At 33.6% G+C, this 27959-nt stretch overlaps 1 protein-coding gene across 1 annotated transcript; it reads left to right on the plus strand.

Moving 5' to 3' along the window:
- Positions 1-19256: 19256 nt before the first annotated feature.
- Positions 19257-26722, plus strand: LOC142633398 (protein Brevis radix-like 2). Its single transcript, XM_075807629.1, has 6 exons — positions 19257-19595; positions 19705-19967; positions 20476-20852; positions 24350-24485; positions 24998-25392; positions 26348-26722. Exons 2-6 carry the CDS (start codon positions 19845-19847, stop codon positions 26424-26426), a joined length of 1110 nt encoding a protein of 369 aa, XP_075663744.1. The 5' UTR covers positions 19257-19595; positions 19705-19844; the 3' UTR covers positions 26427-26722.
- Positions 26723-27959: the final 1237 nt, after the last annotated feature.

Below are 27959 nucleotides of genomic sequence, written 5' to 3' on the forward strand. Positions count from 1 at the left end.
CATGCATGGCACGTATATAATATATTTATTATTAAGAAAATCGCCACTAAAAATATGGATTCATTTGCAAATAGAATAATAGAATAAACTCTTTTTATAGTATATTATAAACTAATTTCATATTATTTTATTTTATTTCCATTAAACATATTCATATTATAATTGAATCATGAGCAAGCAAAAATTTATTAATTTATAATAAATAAATGACAAAATATTATATAAACTTGTCTACTTTGTTTTTAAATATTTCTATATTGTATAACAATTTTATAATTTTTTACCATTCCAGTCTGTCCATGGTACTACCGGGTGCTAAAAAGTATGTAAGATTGAATTATTATTGATAAATAACTATGATAATAAACGAAGAATAGTTAGTAGGCACAAATTTATTAAGGGTTATGTTAATCAATGTCCTTAGAGCAATTGTTAATAAATCACAATAGGAAAGTTTTAACACAATTTTTATGGGAAATATAAAAAATTGTGAATTGTTTTCTCATTTTCTCAATAGAATATTTCTAAAAATAGTTCTTAAATCAATACTTTTAGGGCATTAGTTAACATTTCTCATCAATTAATAGATATACATCCACTCCAATTTTTAAGGAACAATAGAGTAGAGTGTCATTAGTTTTCGAGCATGTTTGGAATTTTTTTAAACATTTATCTATTCTATTTTTTTTTTTTATCTCTTTTAACATTTATCTATACCCTATTTTATCAATTGATATTGAACATTGTGTATTGTGAAACTAACTTGAATGTTACTTTCCATCTAATATAAACGCTATATATCTGTATAATTGAGAATGAAACGGGAGGCGTGAGTTTTTTTTTTTATAAATTTGACAGACGGACATGTATTGTACGCATAACACACGCGTATTAACTAACTAGGATTCACATCAAACTTACCTTAATCCATAACACTCATTAAATGTGTCCCTTTAAAAAAAAAAAGATTAAACAAAATAAAAAATGATTGGCTACTAATTTTATAAATTGATATAATTATTACAAGTACAACAAATAGTTTTCTACAACTTATACTCCATATAATTTAAACTATTACAAGTAACATCAAAGTATATAAGTACCTAATTAATTTCCTAGAACCAAAAATATGCATATATGAGGTGAATGTAAAGAAATATTAATTTCTTTCATTTTTATGAAAAATACATTTACGTTTAAGTTTATGTACATGTTTTTGTTTTTTTTTTTTATCTCATTTTCAATTTTTTTTTTTTTGGTATACAAAAAGCTCTACCCATTAGAGACTTTTATCCCTAACACTGACTAAATATCTCTCCTTATTCGAAAAAACAAAAATATTCAACTAAAGAAAAATCATTGACTACCTTTTTTTTGTTGTTGAAATTCATGCTAATATTTTGGTTTTAGCATAAAAAGTTTCCATGTCCTATTTTATGTGTATAGAATCGTACAAAAAAAAACACAAGCACATATAGAAAGAATTCTACAAGTTATCTAATTTTTTTTCATATGTTTGAAATTCAAGTTTATGTTTAAGTACAAATTTATGTTAAAAAATGTTTGTTAAATTCATTAGGAAGAAAAAAAAGCTCTTCCTCCTCTATGTTTCGGATAGTTCACAATTCCCCCAATTATTTGTGGAAAGAATCAATTTCCCCCTGTATTAATTTTTCCAAAATGAGCAAATAAACTCAATCCCTTACCCCCTCAGTTAAGTCTAATGAAATATTTTGATTCCTAGAATATTATTTTGTTTAAAGTCTAAAATACTCTTATTAAATACTAAAATTACTTCAAATAAAGTAACCTAGGTAAACTTAACCCAACATATGACTAAAAAATAAAACACTAAAATTAACACAAATAACCTAATATGGGTAAACTAAACCAAACCTATAAATGAATACTATAATATAATTTTATTAATCCAAATTGAATTTTTCTATTTTTTTATTTATTTATAGTAAAGCTGCTGACACCATTCGAAAAATATAAAACAGATATAACTGAATTAATTTAAGCTACTAGAATCAATAATAACCACCAAAATGATTAACTAAGGCCAATGACCTAACCAGTGTCAAGACCCTACAAAGAAGGCACTAAGTGCAACAATATAATTATTTTGAAGCTGTAAGAGACACATCTTATAATTGATTTCCACCAATTTCCAATACTTGAAATATATATATATATATATATATATATATATGGAGAAACAAGATGCAGTGGTAAATTAAATATGTTATGTTTAATTTATTGGTTGAGTGAAGTTTGTTTAATTTACTCAAATTAGGTTATTTGGGTAATTTGGCATTTTATTTTTAATTGAAGGTCTATTAGATTTTTTTCACCAAAAAAAAAAAAAAATCATGAATCAAAAGATTCTATTGGATTTGACTGAGGGAGTAACAGAACCTGGGTATTTGCTCATTTTAAAAACATAGAACGAGAAATTGGTTGATTTCGAAAATAAGGAGGAGAATTGTGAATGAACATAAACATAAAGAAGATAAAAATGCCTTTCCCCTAATTATTTTATCAAACATTTTAAACATAAATTTGTACCTAAACATAAACTTGAATTTTCAACATATGAAAGAAAATAGATGCTTTTAAAATTCAGTACATATGTGCCTGTGTAAGAAGATGAAAAAGAAAATAAAAGGAAATAAAGCTTTACATATTTCTTTAAATCTAACTTTTGTACAAAACACAACGAGACTTTCCGTATTTATAGACCACTAAACACAATGATATTTTTTGTATTTATAGACAACCAAATTGTTTGTAAATATTTTTCTATGGAATCTCTTAGGATGTTTTTGGGAATTTAAGTTTAGACATTATAATCCAAAGATATATTACTTTAAGAATTTCAACATATTTTCTATCAAAAAAAATGTATCAATAAATCTTTACTTTAATAGAAAGGTTTCCTATTCTTTCTTATGTTCCCTCTGTAATGACGAAGCTGAGACGAATAGCCACTTGTTTTGGGAATGTTTTTTTGCATAGTCCGCTTGGATGCAAACCCATTTCTGGAATGGTCTTAGGCAACCATATCATATTAGTTTTATTGATGCAATGGAGGTTGCCTTAAAAAATCCGACTTCTTTGGATTTTGACACTCTTTGTATAGCATGTTGGATGATTTGGAACTATAGGAACAAGCTGATCTTTGAGAATAAAATTCCTTCATCCAAGGATTTGTGGGCTCGAGCTGATACTTATCGACTTGAATTTGTGGAAGTGCAGCAAAGGCAGATTTTGGTAGCTGAGCTTCATACAGCAAAGTGGCAACCCCTAGTTTCTGATTCAATACATAAACTCAACCTGGTAATCTCTCAATCTAAGAAGAGCACCTCTATGGGTTTTGGTTTTGAAAGCTCAATAGTAAAACCACTCTTGCTTGTTTGGACCCTCAATTTTAAACTTATGGCTAAATTGCTTTTACTCTGCGTATTTAAGTGTGGAACAAGAGTAAATGAAAGGTAATAAACCAGAACTACTCTAGTGCATAAACATAAGTAGTAAACAATAAATGTAAAGCACAAAGAGTAAGAGAAGAGATATGCAAATATAAGATAACACCGATATGTGTTATCGAAGAGAACACCGATATGTGTTATCGAAGAGGAAACCGAAGTACATGGTGAAAAACCTCTCCGCGGTCCTCCAAGCCAAAATGATCTACTAGTGAATAAAGTTGGAGTACAATGATATCAAAAAGACCCTCCAAGCGTAATCTACCCACTGTACTTGAACCTTTCAAGTTCCATATCCCAACGAACTTCGCTGAGTCTTGGCCTCACTAGTTATCCAGATCTCGTAATTAACTCCAAATTGCATCCACCAATCAATGGCTTCTTCTAATGCTTCCCACGTGCACCAAAATTTCTCTTAATACTCAGATTGGGTGAGGTAAGTGTTTGAGTTAAGAATCTCTCAAGGATTTGTAATTAGAGAGGTAGGAGTAGAGGAAAATTAAGAGAAATTGTGTAGATGATTGTGGGATTACAATCTCTAACTCTTAATTGTATTGTTAGAATTTTCTCTCTGAAAGTCTCCTTACAATCTCGTGGGTAATGTGGGTTTATATAGTGTGTAAAGAAATGAGGAAAGCACTCTTTAAAATCATCCAGACAGAGAGTTTCGCGAGTCACTCGCTGGTTGGCAAAGTCATGAAGTGACTCACAAAATATAGCCTCACAAAAGACTATTCAAATTCCAGCATGTGCTTCTCACGTGACCTTTCGCGGATTGACCACTCACTAGCTAGTTGCAAGCTAGTTGCGAACTTCACTTTTATTCACAAATCTTCACCAAACTCTCATATTCAACCCTTACATTAAATCCCATAAACATACAGAGAAAAGATTGACGGAATACAATCAAATTTGACACAGAATTAAAACCAACAGAGCATGGTTGAAAATCACAACTTTACAGGTTTTATTATAAGTAACAATAAAGGTGAAGTTCTGGCAGCATCATATCATCGTTTGCATAAACATTTAAATCCCCTCTACACAGCAGCTTAAGTGATGAGATTGACACTTTTGTTCTGCCAAAATACTAGCTTCTTGAAGGTGATGGTGGAATGTAACTTTCCTGAGCTTGTGGATCTCTTGAATTTGGATAGAGCCTGCTGTTTAGAAGCTGCCTAGATCATTGAGGACATTAGTTTAATTAGAGATAGCTTTTCTTTTATTTCTTTTGATAGTATACCTTTACGATGTAATCGTGTTGACTATGCTTTGGGTACTGCTGTAAAAGAGGATGAGGATGCCATTGTTTGGTTAGAAGAATGCCCATCTTTCCTCTTCCCCATTGTACAATGTGATTTTATTGAATAAAGTTTACTATCATTTCCTTTTTTGAAAAAATAAGGTACGCAAATTATAAAATTAAATTACAATAAATTTTAATAATATACCATTTTAATTATTTGTTTTATTAGTAAGATATAAAAATATAAGATTTACCATATCATGAATTTTGTTTACAATGTGGAAGTTGTAAAATTATTTTGAATGAAATCAAATAGGAATGGAAATTAAGAATTTTTTTCCTTTTAGTAAATGAAATATCAATTAAAAATTTAGCAATAATTAAAACTAAAAAATTTTAGGAAAAAGAAAAGTGTAATTGGGAAGAAGCTTAAAAATTCGTATCATGACATGATATGAGAGAATGGTATTGTGGCATGAAAGACGTGCAACAAGGCTTTTCCACCGGTCACAATGTACCAATGTGAAGTCTAAAAGAGAGAACGAACTATCTCATCTTAGTTTCCTAAATACAATGGAGAATTTTTAAAAAGAAAATTGGTTGAGCTATGTGGTAACCATGTCACATTAGTCTTGTTTTCTGTTAGTAATTTAATTTGTTGGTTGGAACTAGATTATGAACTATGGAATATTATAAGAGAAGAGTCAAAAAGATAATTGATGATGCACAAAAATTGTCAGTGAGTTGGTAGTCCTTGTTGATGCCCAGCCTTGAATGGCTGGAAAAATCAGCCATCGGGCCTTTGTCTGACCACCCACCATGGCAACGCTCCAGCACGTGGGGCCCGTTGGAGGCCCCTCTCGATAATTGCGTGGTGTGCGCAGAGCTTTGGGTGCTCTCTCTCGGTGAAGGAGGGTAGGTCAACCTTTGGAGGTGTGGCAAGAATCTTGGCCAAATTGTAAGGGAATTACCAAAGGTAAGTGAAGTCACCACTAGTCATTGGGCTTTTCTAAGGTGTGATTAGTCACTTGTTTCTAGTTAATTTTATTATTGATCTTAGGCTAAAAAAATGTCATTTTTCCTAATCTAATATGGATGGCAAAATATCTTGATTCTGGAAGTTTGGTTACGTGCGGGGAAGGCAATAGGCACCCCACAACGCCTATTCAAGGATAGTCCTTTGTTTTGATAAAACCTTAATTTTTGGAGATTAGCAGTAAAAAAACATGATTTTGGCATTGGCTTTCGGGGCTTTGCATACATGGGGGCTTTGAGGTTTGGCTTTTGAAAGGGTGTGGTCTCAATTTATGCTTTCCTAAGGCATTCGAGCAAAGTAACAGATTTTCATGGCTAAAATCCAGCAACATGTCATCTTACTTTCGAGGCGGAAATTAGGCATCGCTTTGCCTTAAGTGACATGGATTGTGACAATCACATCGAAATGGGTGGAGCAGGTATATATATATACACATACATACATACATCATGCACAATGCTAGCACACACAGCAGGAAAATAAATGCCTACATCCCTAGAACATGACCCAAAATATAGGTGCAGGAATGTAAACAGAGGTCGCCATACTCTAGAGATGATGACGAATGGTACATAACATGATATACCTAATTCAATCCATCTAAGAGAGAAGGGAGGGAGGAAGGAAGGGGGTTTAAAAAAGTACATAACCAAATGGGAGAGGCTAAACCCCTAAACCTACTAAACATAGCCGCTCAGATCATATTTACATGCTTGCATCCACACCATTTTTGCTTGCACCTAGGAAACCGTGCCCTAGCTCCATGCATCCTCACTCCATGTGTGTACATGCAAAGGCAAAGACAAGAAACCAACAGACAAGCAATGGAAGGAAAAGATGCATAGATATATGAAAGGAAAATAAAGTAGATAAGCATGATAAACATGGCAAGCAAAGAAACAAGAAAGTAAGCAAGTGTCTGTAAGGGACAAATGTAGGTTTGGATCGAATGTCCATAACTTCATTATGTTGAAGCATGGACGACATACTAGCAAGCAAGACTCATGCATAGACATGTAAGAAAGCCTGTAAAGATGCATAGAAAGCCAACGGGTGGCGCAAACAAGGATGGCAAGCATATTATTGCACATAGTGGAAAAGGGGGAAGGTATGCACGAAGCAACTCGGCATCCGAAGACGCATCCCAAGTGATTACACCCAAACTAGGCTTCAAGGGCATCAGATGTAACTACACAACCACAAACCCGCTAAGGGCGTCAAGCGTGGCAAAGCCTAAAACTAGAGAGGCTAACATGGAAGATAGAGCATAGAAGCAAGCAAGCATAGACATGTAAATGGGGTGATCTAAACCCTTTGATATGGGTCAAGGCATACGGATGAGGACCAATAGTACATGGCATGACAAACATAGCCTAGGCCTAGGTACACAAACATGGCATGGAGCGCACAAGCACATGAAAGATGACATAAAGCATGTAGAGAACATAGATCTAAACATGTAAACATGTGAGTATACATCTAAGCATATGGATGTAAGCATAAAAGCATGGAAGAACGCCAAATCCAAGCATACAAGCATATAAAAACATGGATCTAGACATTTAGACATAGAAACATGCATATAAACATGTAGATCTAAGCAAGGCATAGCCAAAGTCATGACATCAAGCATGTGAGCATGTAACCCTAACATCAACATAGAACAAAGAGGGCAACAAAACATGGGAAAACATGACATAAAGCATAAACACATGTAGATCGAGACAAGTAACATATAAACAAGCATGGAAGAACATGGATCTAAGCTAAGAACATGCTAGTAGCAAGACAAAGCAAGAAACATGCTAGGAGCAAGACAAAGCAAGAAACATGCTAAGGAAAACAATAAATCATGTTATTAAGGCAAAAAGAGCAAGATAAATGTTAGAAAAAGATTTAGAGGGTTAGGGGTGTGGATAGTAGCTAAAAAGCTACAACCACACCCCTAAACCCCAAATCAAAAGTGTAGAACCACGGAGAAGAAGATTGGGTATAAGAACAATACCTTGTATTTTGGTGAAAAATGAAGAATTAAGAGGCTTTGATGTGTTTTTTGAGTTTGGAAGAGGGAAAAAGGTGTAGACAGTGTCCAGGCAAAGAGCAAAACTCTAAAAATCTTTGGTCTGAGGGGTGCCTGGGGCTATTTATAGCCCTGGGCGCACTTTTCGAAGTAGCGGCCCTTCAAGGGCCACCATCTTGAAAGCTCTGATGATCTGGTCGATCTTAACACCCTTGGAAAGATCTTGACTTCCTAATTCTGAAAAGGCATGGAACTTGAAAATTCAACGGTCGAATTAAAAGTTATGGTTTTGGGAAGTTAGCAGTGCATCGATCGATGCGTTATCCCAGTTTTCATGATATCTTAGCCTTTTTAGCTTCGATTTTGACCCGTTAATAGTTGTTGTAATGAAAATTTGATAATCTTCACAGTGGTATTGGTTTCAACCCGTTCTGACTGTTGGATCAAAATTAAGGTTTTGGGCCCACCTAGGGTCAACTCCAGGTCAAACTTGGTCAAAATTGCTGAAAGTCTTCGAGAAGATCGGGTTTAATGTGAAATCATGAAAATCGTTGTTTTGTGAGGATTTTGACCTTGTTTGACCTTTGGTATACCTAAGGTTGACCATGGGCGTTTTAATCATTTCCGAAAAAGGCACTTTAGGTGCTCCGGTGTCTGAATGGGTTGCGCCACATCATTCTGGATGTTCTTGCGGCCTCATGGAGAGAAAATAATATTTTTTAATTTTTTGAGGTCCGGCACGCAAATTGAGGGCAGACAAAATACGATATCAACAATCCACGCATGCACCAATTGAGTACCTAAAGAACAAGAGAACAAAGAACCAATAGAGAGCACCGGTGGGGTGCCGGCTAAAAACCCTCCAATGGTTAAGTTAATGGTTGAAGAATCTCCAAGAACTCAAGGATACAAGAACTAGGAGAATTTTCCTGTACCTCGAGGAAGTAAGGGTTTGGTCTTTTATAGTGATGTAGAGCTAACTGAGATCCCTTGAATATAAGGACTTTCCTTGTAGAGGAGATCGTGGAGTTAAGGCCCTAAGATCCTACATTTTTTTAGGAGTGGTGCACAAGATATTTCCATGGAGTTTATGAGTGGATATCATGTAAGAGCTTCGTGGGGCCCAATGTGTTCGACTGTTGGCACGCGTAGTCCTTCTTTGGGCATGAGCTTCATTCGTCGAGACCCCCAACTCCCATGTCGTGTACGTCACACCCCAACGCATAAGCCAACCGTTGGTCCAAACGGGTGGTGCCCGACAGGTCTCTTATGAGGTGGACAGTTGCTGGGAAGTCCGCACCGTCGGGTTTTGGCGGAATAAGGCATTCACAGACAAGTCATCAGTTGAGGCATTTCCACCCGTCTGGTTGAAGAGTTTGATGATTCTTTATTTCAAAAATTATCCCTTTCAATAATTGTGATAAATGTGGTAGAAATATTAAACCTTTTTCTAGAAACTAATTAGGTATTCTTGGAGTATAGATATGTGATACTTCAAAATCAAAATCAATAAAAGTAAAAAAATTAATTCAAAAATCTAATTGGGCATGACTCCATGTTGTTAGTGGCCTATGACAAATCTACTTCAAAATCAACTATTGCTAATGCTCTTATAAGTTTTGTTTTTGGGAGTTCTGTTTGTAGGTCATTTCAGAGTAGTTCATTACACCTAATTGTAAGAATAATGAATCTTTAAAAATTGATGTAATAAAATTTAATTTATTAAGAATAATGAATATTTAACCGTTTAACTATTTATGTAATTAAAATATATTAATTATTTATTTATTTATTTATTTACTTATATATAACCCATTGCATTGCTTAAAGCTACATCCGAAGAGTATTGAGAAGCTTTAGCTAAAGTTTTGTTTTTGCCTTTATATATAAAAAAAAAAAAAATCAATTAAAAATTTAGCAATAAGTAAATTAAAAAAATTTAGGAAAAAGAAAAGTGTAATTGGGAACTAGCTTACATATTCTTATCCTGATATGAGAAAGTGGTATTGTGGCATGAAAGATGTGCAACAAGACTTTTCTAAAAGAGAGAATATGCTATCTCGTCTTAAATTCCGAATTACAATGGAAAATATTATTATAATAGTATTTTTGGTTGAGTCATGAGGTAACTATGTCACATTAGTCTAGTTTTTTTGTTAATAATTTAATTTGTTGGTTGGAACAATATTATGAACTATGGACTATTATTAGAGAAGAGTCAAAAAGATAATTTTCGTGAGAGGTGTAATAGAAATATTAAACTTTTTATTAGAAAATAATTAGGCATTCTTGGAGTATATATATGCTGTGATACTCCAAAATCAAATCAGTAAAAGTAAACCAACTAATACAAAAATCTAATTGGACATGCCACCATGTTATTAGTGGTCTATCATAAATCTACTTCAAAATCAACTGCTGCTAATGCTTTTATAAGTTTCGTTTTTTTTCGGAGTTTCGCTTATAGGTCATTGTATGGTAGTTCACCCAATTGTAAAAATAATGAATCTATTAAAAATTCATATAATAAAATTTAATCTATTAAGAATAAAGAATATTTAACCATTTAACCATTTACGTAATAAAAATATATTAATTAATTAATTAATTAATTACCTATATATAAACCATTGCATTGCTTAGCGCAACATGCCAAAAGCATTGAGAAGCTTAAGCTAAAGTTGAAGATCAAGCTGCTCTTCTAGCCATCTCTACGACTGCCTCTCATAATTTTAGGCCTTCCATTTTTTAGGGAGATGCAAAAATAGTGATTGAAGCTCTCAATAATCTAGCTACTCCCTTGGGGTGGGATTGCCAATCTATTAATTATCACCAATGCTCTTTCGTTAGCCTCTTTTTATTTGAGAATGTTATTTTCTCTTTTGTCCCAAATCTCTTAATGGTTTGACCTACTTGATCGTTGGCTTCTTATATGTCTTAGGGACCCTAACCTATCAACTGTATTCCATTATGAGTTTTTGCTAGTGCCTTTTTTTTTCTTTTTTTTTTTAACTACTCTAGCATCCCTCTTATTTTTCTATTTTGTTTAAAGATAGATAATTAGTGAGATTGATTGTGCTCTTAATATCCATGCAAAAGACTTAGTTGAATTGGTGGAAAGCTAGCTAATCTAAGGTAGGAGTGTCGTTGGGTGATCATAAGCTAACAATGACTGGGAGCTAAATTCATTATGGCCTACGTGGAAACACAAAAGCATATATCGGGTGATAAATCTTAGTAACCTGGAACATAGGCCCATGAAGCCTCACAAGGAACATGGAAATTGGGCCAAATTTAGCCGAAAGACAAAGAAGAACTTAAGCCCACCTTTGTACCACGTACCAGCAAAACGACATGATTTGGGAATTATCATAAAGGACCTACTCTGATTATTATTATTTTTTCTTTTTTTTGTTAAAAAATTCTAGTCAGTGATAATATTCCTTATTGTTTGGACATACGATCCAAGACGTGAAAATACTTGCACAATACTTTTACTTGTTATAGCTTATAGTTAGACTATAACAAGACACTTCAAATTCTATCATATTTATAAAATAGAATAATAAAAAAAAGTTTTATAGTTTTTAAAAGGATAATTGCATTTGAGAGTGTTTCCTTTCAAAAAAAGGAAAAAAAGTTTTAGAGTGTTTAGATTTTACATTCTGAAGTTTCAGAATTTAAATTTTACTTTCTAAAGTTTGGAAATGTTTGAAATTTACACTTTAACGTTTCAAAATTTGAATTTTATTTTCTAAATTTTAGAGGTATTTGAATTTTACTTCTTAAAATTTGAGGATGTTTAGATTTTACATCTTAAAGTTTTAGAAATTGGAGGTGTAAAATTCAAATACCCCCAAAATTTAGGGGGTAAAATCAAAATTCTAAAACGTCAAGATGTAAAATCTAAATACTCCCAAACTACAGGGTGAAAATTTTAAATTTTAAAATTTCAAGGTGTAAAGTCCAAACATCTCCAAATTTTAAGGGTCTAATTTGCAATTTATCATTCTTAAAACATTAAAATCCACGTGACCGCAATACGGAATAGCATCAATATGACGGTCATATGGGTATAATTGTGGTTAGGCATAAAAATAACAATCAATTCACAATTGAGAACACATAATCCTGTGTCTCCCTTTCAGCTTTTCGGCACAGCCCCATGCACTGTCTACTACTCACTCAATCCACATGTCCTATGTAGAATAATTGGAGGCAACTGTTCCCCCATCTCTTAACAGCTAGACTGTGCTGCTAAATTCTAGTACTGAGGGGCTTTGATAAGTAACACTAATCTCTTGGCGCATGTTACCAACAAAGGACCTTGTGGTCCACTGGTATGGTATCATTACCTTGCAGGCTTTTCACCTCTTCGTTAATGCACGTTTACAGTAGTTTTTATGCATTAAATTCTGATTTATTTTGGTTCAATAAGCTCATGAAGAACGGTTTTCTATTGCCTATATGGTTTAAAGACAAACTTGGCATGTAGAAAGAAAAAAAAAAGAGTTTTGTTGCTTTGGGTTTGGGGACTGATTTTGAGGCTTTACAAAAACAGAAGAAGATTGGCTTTTCGTAACCCATAGGGGTCAAAACTAAAATTTGGCCATTACTTGACAAAGTGACAAGTTAACCAATGCAGTTTAGAGGGGATTCTAGTTATTAACTTAATTAATAAAGCTGACGAGCCAGTAACGTAGACTTGTCACTATGTGAGACATTAAAGTGGTTGAATTTATGTGTGGCTTTCTAAGATAGCCAAATGTTGAAGGCCCCTGGTTTATGGGTTTAATGAGCAACCTCGTACTACATGGGCGGGTAGTAATTACAAACAATTGAATATTAAATAGATTATAAAAAAAACTTAATTAATAAAGTTATTATTAACAAATAAGATATTTGAATTGGAGTTTCACGTTAAAGGAAATTTATTTTAATGAATTAGCTAGTCTAAGGATAAAAAATCATTATACTATAAGTTGTTAAATTCTATCGAATCTTTTATTTATAAATAAAAAAAGCCAGGCTTCTAAGTTTTTTTTTTTTTTTTGGCAATCACCACTATTTGCTTTTTTGGTTAACAAAGTTTGACTACAAACTTTATTGTATCCTAAGGTTACAACCAACAATAAAAAAATATCATGTGTTTCTATCATGTGCATTACATATGATTCACTTAAAATTATATACAATTATAAAATTTATAATTATTTAAGTATGGTTTAATAAGTTATGCACAATGCATATGACTGGGCCACACATTATCTTTTTGTGGTTGGTTGAGGTAAGACTTAGTTTTTTTTTTTTTTTTTGTAAAGAAGAAATAAAGACCAAGACCTTTTTCAGTTTTTATTTTGAATTTTTAAAAATATTTTTTTAACTATAAAATATTTGGATATGGATTCTGAGTTGGAGGTAGTATAAACTATAATGGGCCCAATCAAAAATCTGTTTTCTTCCTTTTTGGTGAACATAAGTACAATAATCACTAGCATAGTTGGGGTGCAGGGAAACATGCACTTTGTGGCAGGGTCCAACTACATCATAACTTCCAACACTGCTGCATCCTCCAAGTGGCCTACCTCCTAATCAAGATCACGAATTGCGTTTTTCTTGGCTGAGAATGCATCGAGAAAGTCTAAAGATGTTTTTTTTTTTTATAGTTGTTGATGTGATAAATTGTTAATGAAAAAAAAAATGTTTATATTGAGCACAAATAAAAATCAGTAAAAATTTACCAACTCAACCAATTTAAAAAAATTGTCCAAGTTGTTGTGAATGCAGCATTATTCGAATGAATTTCTTTGTACAACTCTTCTTAAACAAAAAGTCATATGATATGACCTAATATTGTATCAATTTGGGTCTTCATTAGTGTAAGAGTAGATTCCTGCCTTTTATTGTATTTTTATTGTTTTTAGTTGTAAGATTCATGCAATTCCAAATAAATTGCAAAGAATTTAATTCCAACATGATTAGGGATCTCACACTCATGTGACAAGATGATTAACAAGGATGGCAATGCCACAAGATGGGACCAGATATATGGTGGGTACTTTGTCCCGTCCTTTGTTGTGTTCTCTCCTCACAAGAAGACATCACCCCATATATTAAGAACAGAACATACTATTCAATAAAATAAACCAAAGCTTTTATCGAATTTTCACAAACTTTTTCTATATAAGAATATTTTTTATAACTAATAAAAATTAATGAGAGTTTTCCAAAAAAATAATATAATTGTGGTGAGATAGACAAAGAGCCCGTACATGTCCTACCCCGAAGGTTGGAGCAAAAACTACACCCTATTCTCACTCCATTCTCTCTTCGGGCAGGACAACCTGCACATGACAAATTGAGATGTAGTGGGGAGTGGGACAGGCCAAGTTGCTATATATATATATATAGATAAGGGTTAGAATTTGAAATTTATGATGTTTGCTTTATATGATAATTATTCTTTAAAATTAAACAAAGACAGTAATGAAATTATATTTAGTGTAGGTGAGATTCGAATCAAAATTTGCTATTCGATGATAATAAATTAAATCATTTGAGTTCACTAATGAATACACCACTAGATGGGAGTTAACTCTAGAAGCTCTTTGGCCAGAATATAACTTCGAGGAAGTTGACCTTGTGGAAAAGGTGGGAATAGTAGAGAAAAAAGACTTGTTTGCACTCTGGTATTCGGCATGTGAATGTATTTTGGTCATTTTAGAGGTATTGACAAACTTATTTTAGATTCTGAACTTGTAATTTATAACTTGGAAAATATTTTCCAATTTTGTTGATGATAATTATTTTAGCACTTTGTGGCTAATTAAACATTTGGCAAACTTTTTGAATACATTGTATTAAAATTTAAATATATTTGTGTAATTAAGATAAAGTACACGTATAGCAGTAGCCACGAAAATTAGAACTTGTAAAATATTTTTCAATTGGTTTGATGATAGTTATTTTGGCACTTAGTGGCTAATTAAACATTTGGTGAACTTTTTGGATTCATTGTGTTCAAATTTAAATATATAACTATGTTGATGATAGTTATTTTGGCACTTGATGGCTAATTGACCATTTGGTGAAATTTTTGGATACATTGTGTTAAAATTTAAATATTTATGTTTCATTAGTATATAGTATAGGTATAGTTGTAGCCACAAAGATCACATGACAATTTGTGGTACAAATATGATATCATATTGATGCATATATATATATATATATATATAGATGAATTCATACTTTAAGAGATTATTCAACATACAATGCCACTACTAATGTGTTTTTTACTAATTTTTTTTCCTAAAAAATTAGGATCTTATGATCCACGATTCAATCTCCTGATTCATGATCCCACCAACTTTTCATGATCCTATTTAGGCTTTCGACTTTGACAACCTTAGTTGCAACTTTGGATGATAATATTGCAGCTTAAGAGACGATACATCCTATGTGACAATCTACAGGTTTGAAGGCAAGGTGGGTACAAGAGAATTCATGAAAACTCTTGATATGGAGTCTTTCAAGACCATAGGAGATTTCCTCCTAAGCCTGAACGATTTACGGGACTTAGTTTACACTTTAGTTTTTTGCGAATGTGAATATATTTTGGTCATTTTGGAGGTCTTGCGAATATTTTGGACATTCGTAGTGTATTTTTGTAATTTTGGTAGTTTCAATAGTATTTTGGTCATTTTCAAGGTATTTTAGAGGTTTATTGGTATTTTAGTCATTTTTATGAGTAAAATAAAATTTATTCATGTGGCCAATTTTGTCAATTCCATGAATTATTATATCCCATTAATAAATAATGTAAGATTACCTCAATTTAAGAAGGTGCTGTGAAATTTTTGTAATATGAGATGACTCTAATCTTAGATTAAGATAATATGCATCACATTAAGATTAGATTACAGTGAACCAAATGCAGTACATGTCATGCATTGTCCTTCTCGGCATATTTGTTTTGATCGGTCCAATTCAATGAGCATACTGCATACCCCTTCTTTGATCACATGGGTTGTTTACTTGTGATCACAATTTTGAAATGGAATGGTTAAGCAGTACAAAGTACAATTCTGAGAAGGAAGTGCAAGTCACACCCTATGGGGAAGCTTTTGAAAGGAAAGGAAATTTTGAATGGAGTAGGTGGTAAAAGTAAAACCTATGGATTAATTAAATATTGAGAAGGCTCTCAAAGAAAAAAAAAAAATAATATTGTGAAAATATTTTGAATGAGCTAACCCCAAAGTCCATTTCTGTAAGGAGTTCACGTGACTCTATCCTCTTCAAAATGACTGGAGTCTTGCTGAACAATATGCATGATTCTCTTTACTTTTCTGTAAAACTTTACATTTATTGTTAGAGAAATTCTATAGACATAAAAATTTGATATATAATAATGTGACATATTATTAATAGAAGTAGGTAAGAAAATAATGTTAATAATGGCTGTAAATAAAAATCAGCATCAATAAAAGCTTGTCAATTTCACATGTATGAAAAAAAATTGTCAATTTTTTTGTGTACATTTTGTGTGTGTTTGACATTGGCTTCAAAAATTAGTGTTTTTTTTTTTTTTTTTCACTATTTAGCTTATATTTGCTATTACTCGTGAGTTCTATTGTACTTTTTGGTACTATTCATGGGTTCTACTATATTATTTTAATTACCTTTTACCTTTATCTATGATACTTTCAGTAAAAAATTTTCAGTTTCAGCAAAATACACTGTTCTTGTTCCCAAACAGAGACTTATTCTTATTGTTGTGTGTTTATTTAAGGTGTGTTTGGATACCGCTTATTTTACTAAAATTGAAAACTTATTGCTGAAAGTATGGGAGATAAAGGTAAAAGTTAGTTGAAATAGTATATTGAAGCTCACAAATAATAATAAAAACTATAGTAGAGCTCATAAATAATAACAAAAACAAATTGAGTAGTAAAATAATTTTAAATTTTCAGCTTTATCCAAAACGCACACTTAAACTCTTCTAAGGCCTTTTTGTGGACATGTGGATTGGTTTCAGATTCTTGCACGCTTTCACACCAAACTATCTTTGACCTTTTAAGAAAACTAAGCTGTTAAGCAAACCTTTGAAATTATTATTTGTATAGCTTTAGGCTTAGGTTTAAGCAGATAATTGGTGGGGTTATAAGTCATAAAAGGTCACCACCGACAAATTGGCCTGAGAAATGGTTGCATTATACTAGTTCAGAAAAAGGCTTCTTAGAACAAACATCGTTATAGCAGGATTTAGAAACTTTTTAGTGGAGCCTTCTAGCTTTTTTTTATGCTAAAAACAAGGTCGGCTCCAACTTTGCCACTAAGTAAAGATTTTAGTAATCATTATTGAAGGTGGCATTATGATTATGTAAAGCATGTGCTGTTCTGTCAATCAGCAATGGAACAACAGTGCTTTTTTTGCTACAAACTGTGAAACATAAAAGCTGTTCAATAACATACCATAAATACGCAAGCTGAGCTGAAAATCATAACAAAAGGAAATGCAATAATTGTTGGTTTTGTACTACTGCCGTTGTACATGTTATCAGAATTTTATAGCTTTGGATTAAAAAGAATTTAAGAAAATTAAGGTGCCCACGTTCTTTTAGAGTTTTAGATTAGTTGCAGAGTTTTTGATGATACGTGTGAATTTTTAGAGTTTTAGATGAGTTGAAAAGGTTTTAATGTTTTATGATATATGATTTTAATTAATACTCTCTCAGTCCCTCTGTCGTATTTTTTTTTGGTCAATTTAAAAATTGAACTTTTTAAAGAAAACATAATTTTTTTTTTAGAGATGTCAACTTATGATGTCCGTTCTTGATAATACTTCTTTAGTTTCAGATCAAGATACCGATTGGTTTTTGGTGTAAGCGAGAATTAAATCCAGATCCCTTATTCAACAATTAAAGACTTTACCAGTTGAACTAACTAGAACTCGTAGAGAAAACATCATTTAATACATTGTTTTTTTGATAAAAATGTACAAAATTTCAAAATTACCCTCCCTAACTTAAACTTTAATAAAAAAAAAGAGATATTGACTTTTTTAAAATAAAATGAATGGTATGTTAGGAAATTATATATCTTGGATTTTTTCAAATAAGAAACAGGATATCATTTTGGGACATCTCAAAATAGAATTGAAGTCAAACAATTTGGGACAGAAAGAGTATTTATTTGTTCAAAGTATTTGACAAATTAGAATAAATGATGTTTTACCGTTTTATATTAATAAAATATGAACAATTAATTGTAGAGCTTTTTGATAACAAGTCCAGATTTCAACATTAGCCTTCAACTTTATGGATTCTATAAAACTTTTTAATGAAACTATCAAATATGTTATAATTATGTTAAAAGAATGTAAAAGACGCTTGGAGTATTTTTTTTAATAAAAAAAATGCTAGAAATACAATCTTTTTTACAAACTGCTGATATGGTGAATGATTATTAGCAAATTAAAAAATAAAGTTATTAGTGAAATCAAATAAAAATCAATAAAAATTTGGTCACATCTAATTGTAGTGTTAGTCACATCTTAATAAAATAATGTAAATACACACATTTCCACATCCAAAGCCACGTGAGAAGAAAATTCTTAGGGGCCTGTTTGTTTACTAAGTTCAAACTCATATTTTTATATTTTAAACAACTTTACACACATTTTTACATATTTTTTTATCCACACAAATTTAAAAAAATTACAAAAAATTTCATCTTAAATTACTTTACCAAACATGTTTTGCTCCTTTTATCATTTGATGATAAAAGGTAAAACATATCTCATTTTCATCCCATTAACCATTTTTAAAAATTGCAAAATTTTTTTTTTTTTTGGGTAAGTATGTAAATATAAAGTTGTCTTCATAAAGAGGAGGAGCATACCAAATCGAAAAATTCTCAAATGTTTTATCAAAATCTGTGCCAAGTGAACAGTAACAAGTACTCAAATTGGCCCAACTTTTGTCACTCTTTAAGAATAATACTCTATAATATATTAGGCCAAAAGTCACAAACAAGCATCCAAACAATTATTTTCGTGATCAAAAGTGAAATTTGACAGCAACTTGTTGACAGACACAACAATTAAGAAATTCTATAATAAAGTTAAAAGTTAAACTCATTGTAGAGTCTTATTTGAAAAGGACTTTAGTAAAAACAAAGCGAGTAGAGTCATTCTAACAAAGACACTAGCCTCTCATTTCAACCTTTTTCAACTTTGTTTTTTTTTTTTTCTTCATGTTCTCTCTCTGTCTCTCTCTGCCTTGTGCATTGGATTGATACATAGGGAGGCGCTTGTGGTGGCGCATGCTTTCAAAAACCAAAAGCACAGACACGCACGCACACACACAAAGCTCACTGTGTGTCACACCCAAATTTTGTTAGCCTAAACACGTCAATGCCAACTTGGCCAAAATAAAAAGAAGCCCAAATCTCAATGTCATAGGTCTATAAAGAAAAAGGAAAAAATGAGAGAGAAAAAGATAGTGAGCGAGTGAGAGAGAGAGAGTGTGTGTCTTACTCAATTCTAACCGGCAATGTCAAAGTGAATCTGATCTATTAATTATTGGCATTTACTATATTTAAAAGCAAAAAAAATTGAATAGTATTTGAAACTATTCGATCCAAAAGACCCTCACAAATCGCCTGAAACCATGCCCCCATATTAATTCCTCCATTAACGGTCACTTCTTCACCTCCTTATCTCTCTCTCTCTCTCTCTCTCAAAGTAAGTGTAAGAAACAGAGCCAACTCACTGCCCAAGCCAAGCTATTTTCTCTCAATGTAAATACCACCAGAGCTAAAGTTTCTGTATTTATTATTATAATCAAAATTTTCGTTCATTTTTCAATGACCCACTAGATATTTTGTGTTGATCATCTTGTTTTTCCAGGTTTTGATGCGAAATCTCGAGCTGAAACTCTCTGAGGCATTTATTCAAACACCTTTGGAACGAAGCCAGATCGTTTTCAAAGTTGACAAAAAAGGGCGTTTCTGATCTGAAACTTGGGGTGGGAATTGAGAATTCCCACGATGCTGACGTGTATAGCGTGCTCCAAGCAGCTCAATGGCAATGGATCTCTGCAACAAAATGACGAAGACAACGCTGTTGGGACCCCCAGTACCAAGCAAGCTGTTAAAGCTCTCACTGCTCAGGTACTATTAGACTAATATTAGTAGTACAAAGTACTTGTTTGGGTTCTGAGAAAATGTGGGAAAATTGGTTTGAATTTTACTGTTTCTTAACAGAGTGTTTTTCACTGTTTGACTTATCACTTATGTGGGTTTTGTCAGTATTTGGTAAAATGTGGAAAATGAATAGAAATAAGAAGACCCAGTTGGTTTTTCTTATGGTTTACTTTGATTTGTAGGCAAACAAACAGAAATTCACAGACCCAGAATTAAAATTTGGTTTCTTTTTGTTTCCCCTAGATTTCTTAGTGAAAAAGAGAGACAGATTTTTAGGATGGAAACAGCGGAAATGGAATAGAATTATGCTAAAGATGTGACAATGTATGCTTTGGTTGAATTTTGAAGCTTTGGAAACCATACAATGGGAAAATCAAGTCCCAATTTTTTTTGTTCTCTTTTATTTCTTTTGATTCATTGTATGGGAAAAAGAGGAGGCTTTGGTGTCAAAAGGGGTAGTTGTGTTTTTTTTCAGATCAAGGACATAGCATTGAAGGCTTCAGGAGCTTATAAAAATTGCAAGCCGTGTTCGGGATCATCAGTTTGTACTAAGAACCAGAACTATGCTGAGTCCGATGCTGCCTCAGAGTCGGCAAGGTTTCATTATGCGTATCGCAGGACAGGGAGTTCAAACTCCACTCCCAGGGTGTGGGGGAAAGAAATGGAGGCAAGGCTAAAAGGGCTGTCAAGTGGAGAAGGGACACCTGCTTCGGTGAGTGGGCGTACTGAGTCGGTTGTGTTCATGGAGGAAGATGAGCCTAAGGAATGGGTGGCACAAGTGGAGCCCGGTGTGCTCATTACCTTTGTTTCCTTGCCTCAGGGAGGGAATGATCTAAAGCGGATTCGGTTCAGGTACTTTCAATTGTTTGTTGTTGATATGATATTTAAGATTCTGATTTAATTTGAGTATGTTTAAATGTTGTGGTGTGGTAGCAATACTTTCAGTTGAGTCACTGTGACATTGTCTTTTGTAGTTGGATTTTAGCATCTTTGAGAAACATTTGCTGTGTATTGCATGTGACTTGTTCATTTGTCACATTCTTTTGTATTATAAGTCATGTGATGGGGCTTACAACTTTGTTGCAATTTCAATAATGTTCTTCAAAGAGCCTTGTAGCTTGTTGACATTGCCTCCTCTCATTTCTGAATTATGTGGGACATTTAGGGTTCAAATCCTTCCTCCCCCATTATTGTAACTATCGAATTATTAAAAAAAAAATGTTCTTTATTTCCCATACCTTTATTGAACTAAGGAAAAAAATAGTTTAAATATATAAATGTTGACGGCTAGAGTATTGACCAAAATTAGTTGAAACTTCAATCTTTTAATTAGTGATATATATTTGTAACCATTGCTTAAATCATTAATTTCTGTTTAGGTATAGTGTAATTAGATAGGATGCAGTTCAGGAATGGACTGTTGGGTGCCTTTCTGAATAAATTACAGAATGATTAATCAGTGAATTAAGCATGGGATAAAGAGCAAAGAAGTTTTTGTTGCACATATGAGCTGATACCTACTGTTCTTTGTGTATCATATAAAATTCATTAGCAAAAATTGGATGACTTGTTGAGGGTGACCTTCTGCACTACTGGTTAAGTTCTCTAAAGAAATTTGTGACCTTTCTGAATAAGGTAAAATGCAGAAAGATTAATCAGTATATTAAGCATGGGAAAAAGAGCAAAGAAGTTTCTGTTGCACATGTTGGCTGATACCTACCGTTCTGTGTGTATCATATAAAATTCACAAGCAATCGTTGGATAGCTGTTGAAAGTGACCTTCTGCACTATTGGTTACATTCTCAAAAGAAGAAATAATAATTTTCCATTCTACAAGTAATTCGACTTTGGACTGAAAATTGTGCGCACTGTGCTACACTATATTGCCCCCAGCCCCCACTTTTGGAATATAAGGAGGAAAACTCAAAACAAGCTTAAACTTTCTGCAATTTTTTTGGGCTATCAAGTGATGTTATGAGGGTTCAGTTGGTGACAACCAGTGATTGCCAAATATAAAAAATTAGTTAATCACTGAAAGTTCGTTTTTTTTTGGTTTTTTGGGGGGGGGGGGGGGGGGGGGTTGTAATAATAGATTTACAAATGTACAGTGGCAAGGCATGGATAATTTCCAAGAGCCCCCCAACACCCATGCACCCACCCACACACTCAACACACACACATTTGTTGTAAAAAGGCATTAGGAATGGGTATAACCTATGAAGCACGGGTGCGGCGTTTGGGCCGCCGCACCCGCGTCGGACGCGGCCGGACGCGGCGACGCGCAGGCGACGCCGCTGCCTACGCGTCCGTGCCGCGTCGGGCAATGAACAATTAATTTTTTCGGCGCGATTCGGCGCGATTCGCGCCGATTCGCGCCGATTCGGGCCGACGCGCGCGAAATCGCGCCGATTCGGCCCGAATCGGTCGGTATCGGTGAAATCGGTCCGGCCGAAATCGGCCGATACCGGCCGATACCGGCGAAATCGGCCGATATCGGCCGAAATCTGCCGATATCGGCCGAAATCGGCCGATACCGGCCGAAATTCAAAAAAAAAAAATAACAACAACAACAACAGGTGCGTATGGCTGGGAAAAAAAAAAAAAAAAAAAAAAAAGTGCAAACGCACCGTTTCGAAAAAAACCAAGACCCAACCCTCTCCCTCTTCATTTTTCTTGAGCCTCTCTCCCACTCTCTACCTTCATTCTTCAGCTAGGCTCTCTCCTATTCTCTGTATTCTAGTTATTATTTACCATTGCTCTTAAATTTGGTATATATTTATATAATGTAAAAAAAGTATGTTTAGCAATATATTAAAAATATAAATAAAAATATTTTTAATAATTTTTTAATCGCCGCACCCCGCCGCACCCGCACCCTACTTTTTCAAAAATTGCCGAGTCCCACACCCGCTCCCGCACCCGCACCCGAATCCCGAAACGCACCCGTGCTTCATAGGGTATAACTACTTTGGTAGTATTTTAACAACTTTTGAACCTTGGATAGTCGGACCAGAATCCAGATGGCCAAGAAATGTAAATTTCAATGGTATGACTTAAAATAATAATAATAATAATAATAACAATAACAATAATAATTATTTTATTTGTATTTTCCTTGAAAGACAACTGGCCTTGTCTTCGGTCTTTTGTGAGACTCATTTGTCTGCTACAGAAATATGAAGCTCAATTAGGATACTGATTCAGAACTGGAATCAACCAAGAGGCTCTTGATTTAATGCGGCCATGGACACCCTGTAATGATTTTGGCTATATAGCTTTTTAGCTGATGACTATAACTAATGGCATGATCCAGTAGGAAATAGGTAATTGCAAGTCCATATCTTAGCGTGAAGGTTCTAGTATTTCTATGTGTGTTTTCCATCTGCTCCATTTGGTTAGCTCCATCTATAACTGGTGAGTAGGAGTAGGTTATTGGAAAATATAATATGAATCATCATGATACAATAACAGTAACTTTTATAAATATTGGTTAAGAGCATTAAGATGTTGTGCCTTACCCAGTTTAATATGAACCCCTGTACCCTGAATCATAGTCTAAAAAACTTAAAGCATTGTAATTAAATAACTATTTTATTATGACAGTGCTATTATATTATAATAGAAAGGAATTTGTATTATTTTCTTCTATTGGTTGGCTCAAGTGCTCATTACCGTTCTTCATATCCTGGAAGTTCAGTTCTGCATTCAAACAAACCATCAAACCTGTTATTCTTATTTTAATGGTAAAGTGCCTGGTCTAGCAATGCTTGCTGTTACTGAAGGAATGCAATTATAGGCTGTTTCATCTTTAAAATCTATTCACTAGGTTTGGATTAATTTTATTGAAGTTTTGCAATCAATATAGTTACATTGTTTGTTTGTTTATTAAAATGACTGTAATGGTGTAACCTAAATATTTTTTTATTATATGCCATCTTAGTCTGTATATGCAAATAATAGTTTCTGAAAATAAGGCCCACAACAAGTGCACTGTCTGGTCTTGAGCAGGTTTAGCTGAGCCACATATACCCAAACAGTCAAATCAAATAAATTTTTGTGTGTCACTCCACAGGTCCCTAAAATTAGGGGAGGGTGGGCCAGAAATTGGCATGATTCATTTATCCATGCCTGTATCAGTTTGGAAAATAGCTGTTGATCTTGTCAGTAGTTTTTGACTTTAAGCTTGCTTTTCTTGAATCGTGTCCAAGCCAGTTGAAGTAGCAATTTCAGAGAACTTCAAATTTAATTATGGTTAAAATCTGCTCATTCTCTTTTCAAGCATTCTTCAAAGAGAGATTTTTAGTAGATGGTTGGGTTGCTAATTATAAATTTTTTGTTTATTTGATCAGCCGTGAATTGTTTAATAAATGGCAAGCTCAAAGGTGGTGGGCGGAGAACTATGACAAGGTCATGGAACTGTACAATGTTCAGAGGTTCAATCAACAGGCAGTCCCACTTCCAACACCACCTAGATCTGAAGATGAGGTGAGCTCTCACCTGATGTAATATGCAAAAAATTATGATGTTGGCAACATAAGGAAAATAATGATCATTTTTCCTTTTCTTTCTATTAATGCTTTTTTCTATTGTTATCAAAATTTTCATTACAAAAACTATATATTTGTGGCATGGTATAGACGTATCCGTACAAACTTGACCTGTGTATATCCCATGTTTGGAATAAATTGATTTTCTTCTTCTTTTCCTTTTCGTTTTTGGTAAATTTAATCTCCTTTTCTTTTAAAATCAATCTATTTTATATTATGTTTTGAGGTCACTCTCTCTCTCTGTTCTAAACATTTTAGGATTTTATGCAATTACGCTGTTTAATTTCATACCATCAACTATGGTGATGATTCCATTTGAAGATGGATTGTTGTATTCAAATCATATAACATCAGAGAGAATCATCATTTAGTGGAATTGTTTCATCTCAGTGAAAGAGCTAGGATAATCTGTATTACTTGGTACTTATAGTGCTTTTCTTTCTCTTTCAGAACTCAAGGATTGAATCTGCCAGAGCAAGCCCTATGACTCCACCTCTGAGCAAAGAACGCCTGCCTCGCCACTTCCAACGCCCAGGGGGAATGGGTTACTCTTCTTCAGATTCACTTGACCACCACCCCATGCAGTCCCATCATTGCTATGACACATCCGGTTTAGCTTCAACACCTAAACTTTCCAGCATTAGTGGGGCAAAGACAGAGACATCATCCATAGATGGTTCTGCAAGGACTAGTTCATCAAGAGAGGGAGATCGCTCCGGAGAGCTTTCTGTGAGCAATGCCAGTGATATGGAAGGTGAATGGGTTGAACAGGATGAACCTGGAGTCTACATCACAATCAGAGCATTGCCAAGCGGTGGTCGGGAACTTAGACGCGTCCGGTTCAGGTAAGCAGGTTTTGGTAATGTGGAGAATAAATATAATTTTGAACTTTTCATGGATATGTTAATCTTGTGCTTCCTTGCAAATTTCCTTTTTTGGTATTATGATTCATTACCTTCTGGTGATGTGGTCCTGAAGCTTACTGGTAGCCTTTATTGTAGTTTTACTATATTCCTTCAGTCAAGTGAAAAGGTTACAGTTTAAGAAGTTCTAGTTAAGAGGATGATAGCCCTGTTCTGGCATTTAAGCCCACTTTAAGCTGTAGATAATACATTGAATTTTTTCATGATATAAGATAACAAATTGAATTCACATGTTTTCTTTTGTCTCTGGAATGCAGTATTATTAATTTATTATATGAATGTTTCAAATATATTATCCTGTATTCTAATAACATTTGATATAGTATCTGCTCTTCCTGAAGTTAATCTTAATGTGGAGGTTTGATTGTCTAGATATATCAAGAAATTATTGATATTATTTTTCTTTCTCCTATTTTTCCTTTTCTGAAATTATCATTTGGCGACTGGGTGATAATTTAATTTCAGAGGCGATTAACGTTCTCAATATATAATTTAGGGATGTCACTTTCAGTCAAGGAATGAGACAGTCCCATATGTACTTTATTTAGCACTTGTATTTCCTTCAACATTACTAGTGTCCAATGAAAACAAATTGTCTACACCAGGTGCCACATTCAGATCCCTTGTGAATGTTACAAAACCTATGTTCCTGTGGCTTTAAGTTACACTTGTAAAACTGGTTCAGCAAACATGCCATTTTGTATAATGGGATTCTTGTCATATTTCTGACTATGAACTCTGATCTGGATTTTGAACTTTTAACAAGTAGTACTGTAGTACATAATTCAAGATTCTCTATCTTATATTCTTAATCCGTGTCACATGCAAGTTTAATGAATTATAAAACCCCTATTTTTTACGTTTTTTTTTTCTGCAGCCGAGAGAAATTTGGAGAAATGCATGCAAGATTGTGGTGGGAAGAGAACCGGGCAAGGATACAAGAACAGTACTTGTGACTAGGCAGATCTTTGAGATAGTTATGTCTTCCCCTTTGACAAATACTCCTAGTTTTCTAGTAACCGTACAAAACCTTATCAACAAACCTTTATATGGCAAGTGTGCCTCAGATACCTCTTTTGGTTAGATATGTATTTGTTAATTGTGGATTTTATATTGTATTTCTTCTTGGGTGGATGATGTGCAAAATGTTGGTTGCTTTGTAGTTTGACAAGTGGGGGCAAAAAATGAAGATGATGCGAAATGTTTAATTAAGATAATAAATTCTAATCTAATGGTGGTATACTTTTTGTTCCCTACTTCTCCAACAAAATGTGTTAATCAAGGTCCAAGAACAATATTATACTCTTACATGTGTGGTTTTTTTTTTTAGAAAATTATATAGATGCTTAGTTGAAAGTGTGTCGAGTTATAACAGGTGGACCATTCTTTTTTCTAATTTCTTGTGGTAAAATTTTTATTTTCTTTTCTCTAAAAAGCAGGCTGATTTTGAGGCTATGCAAAGGTGATTGCTGTTGCATTGCTGCTCATTATTTGGCTGTAGAGAAAGGAGAAGGTAGGTATTTCATGTATGGGATACATTCATCCTCCCTTTTACAGCATGTTGATATCTATTGCAGCATTCGGCCTTTTACGAGACCAAAGTGTGAGATAAGGGAATCAAATCAATCAACACATTTTACTTCCCAAGCATCTCCTTGTCTTCTTGTTCTCAGCTTCTTTCCCTCAAGGGAATTGGTAGTCAGGAACAGTCATTGGATTCACTGCTTGATATATATCGTGTAGATGTAATGAGTAAGGGGCCTTCTGAGTACTGAGAATATATGAGTAACCTTTCCAAATAAAAAGCACTGTATACTTGTACCTACCAAGTGCTGATTACAACGAAATTCTAATCAAACGAGTGTTTGGGCAATTGGACATAAGTTAGTACTCTTTGTTTGATAATGCCATATGTTAGTACTCATAAGGTACAGCAATCATTAAATAAGTTAAATGGCTTAATTCTTTTCTAGAGACAGTAAAGTAACCTTGGTATGCAACTCATCCACTGAAAGCAACAGAGGCGAAAAGTAGGACAAATTTATTAAAATTAACTATAATTTCTAGCCAAGTGAAGCAACTCCTAAGGTCGAATTCATGCTCAACTTTTTGCAAACTTGGGAGTATTGAAAGAAGGGAAAGGGACTATGTTCAGTTGGGAAAAGCTCAAAAAAGAGAGACTATATTCAAATTTTTTTTTGAGGGTGAGACTATATTCAGTTGGGAACACATAGGCCACACTTTTTTTTTTTTTTTTAAAACAATAACTTTCATTAAAAAAACAGAGGTAACTAGTAACAACATCGCTCTTCCAAGTATCCTCGTATAGTAGGAGGGAGAGGAGTTTATTACAACAAATGAAAGAGATATTGAGAGTTGCAACCTTAGTCATGGCACGAGCTACAAGCCTACAGCTTGCACTCTCTTTTTACACATGATGAACATGTAGTAGAATTGCAAGCATATATAAGATGTAGGAAGTTATTTAA

Source organism: Castanea sativa, chromosome 5, assembly GCF_040712315.1.
Source record: "Castanea sativa cultivar Marrone di Chiusa Pesio chromosome 5, ASM4071231v1".
Classification (NCBI taxonomy): Eukaryota; Viridiplantae; Streptophyta; class Magnoliopsida; order Fagales; family Fagaceae; genus Castanea; species Castanea sativa.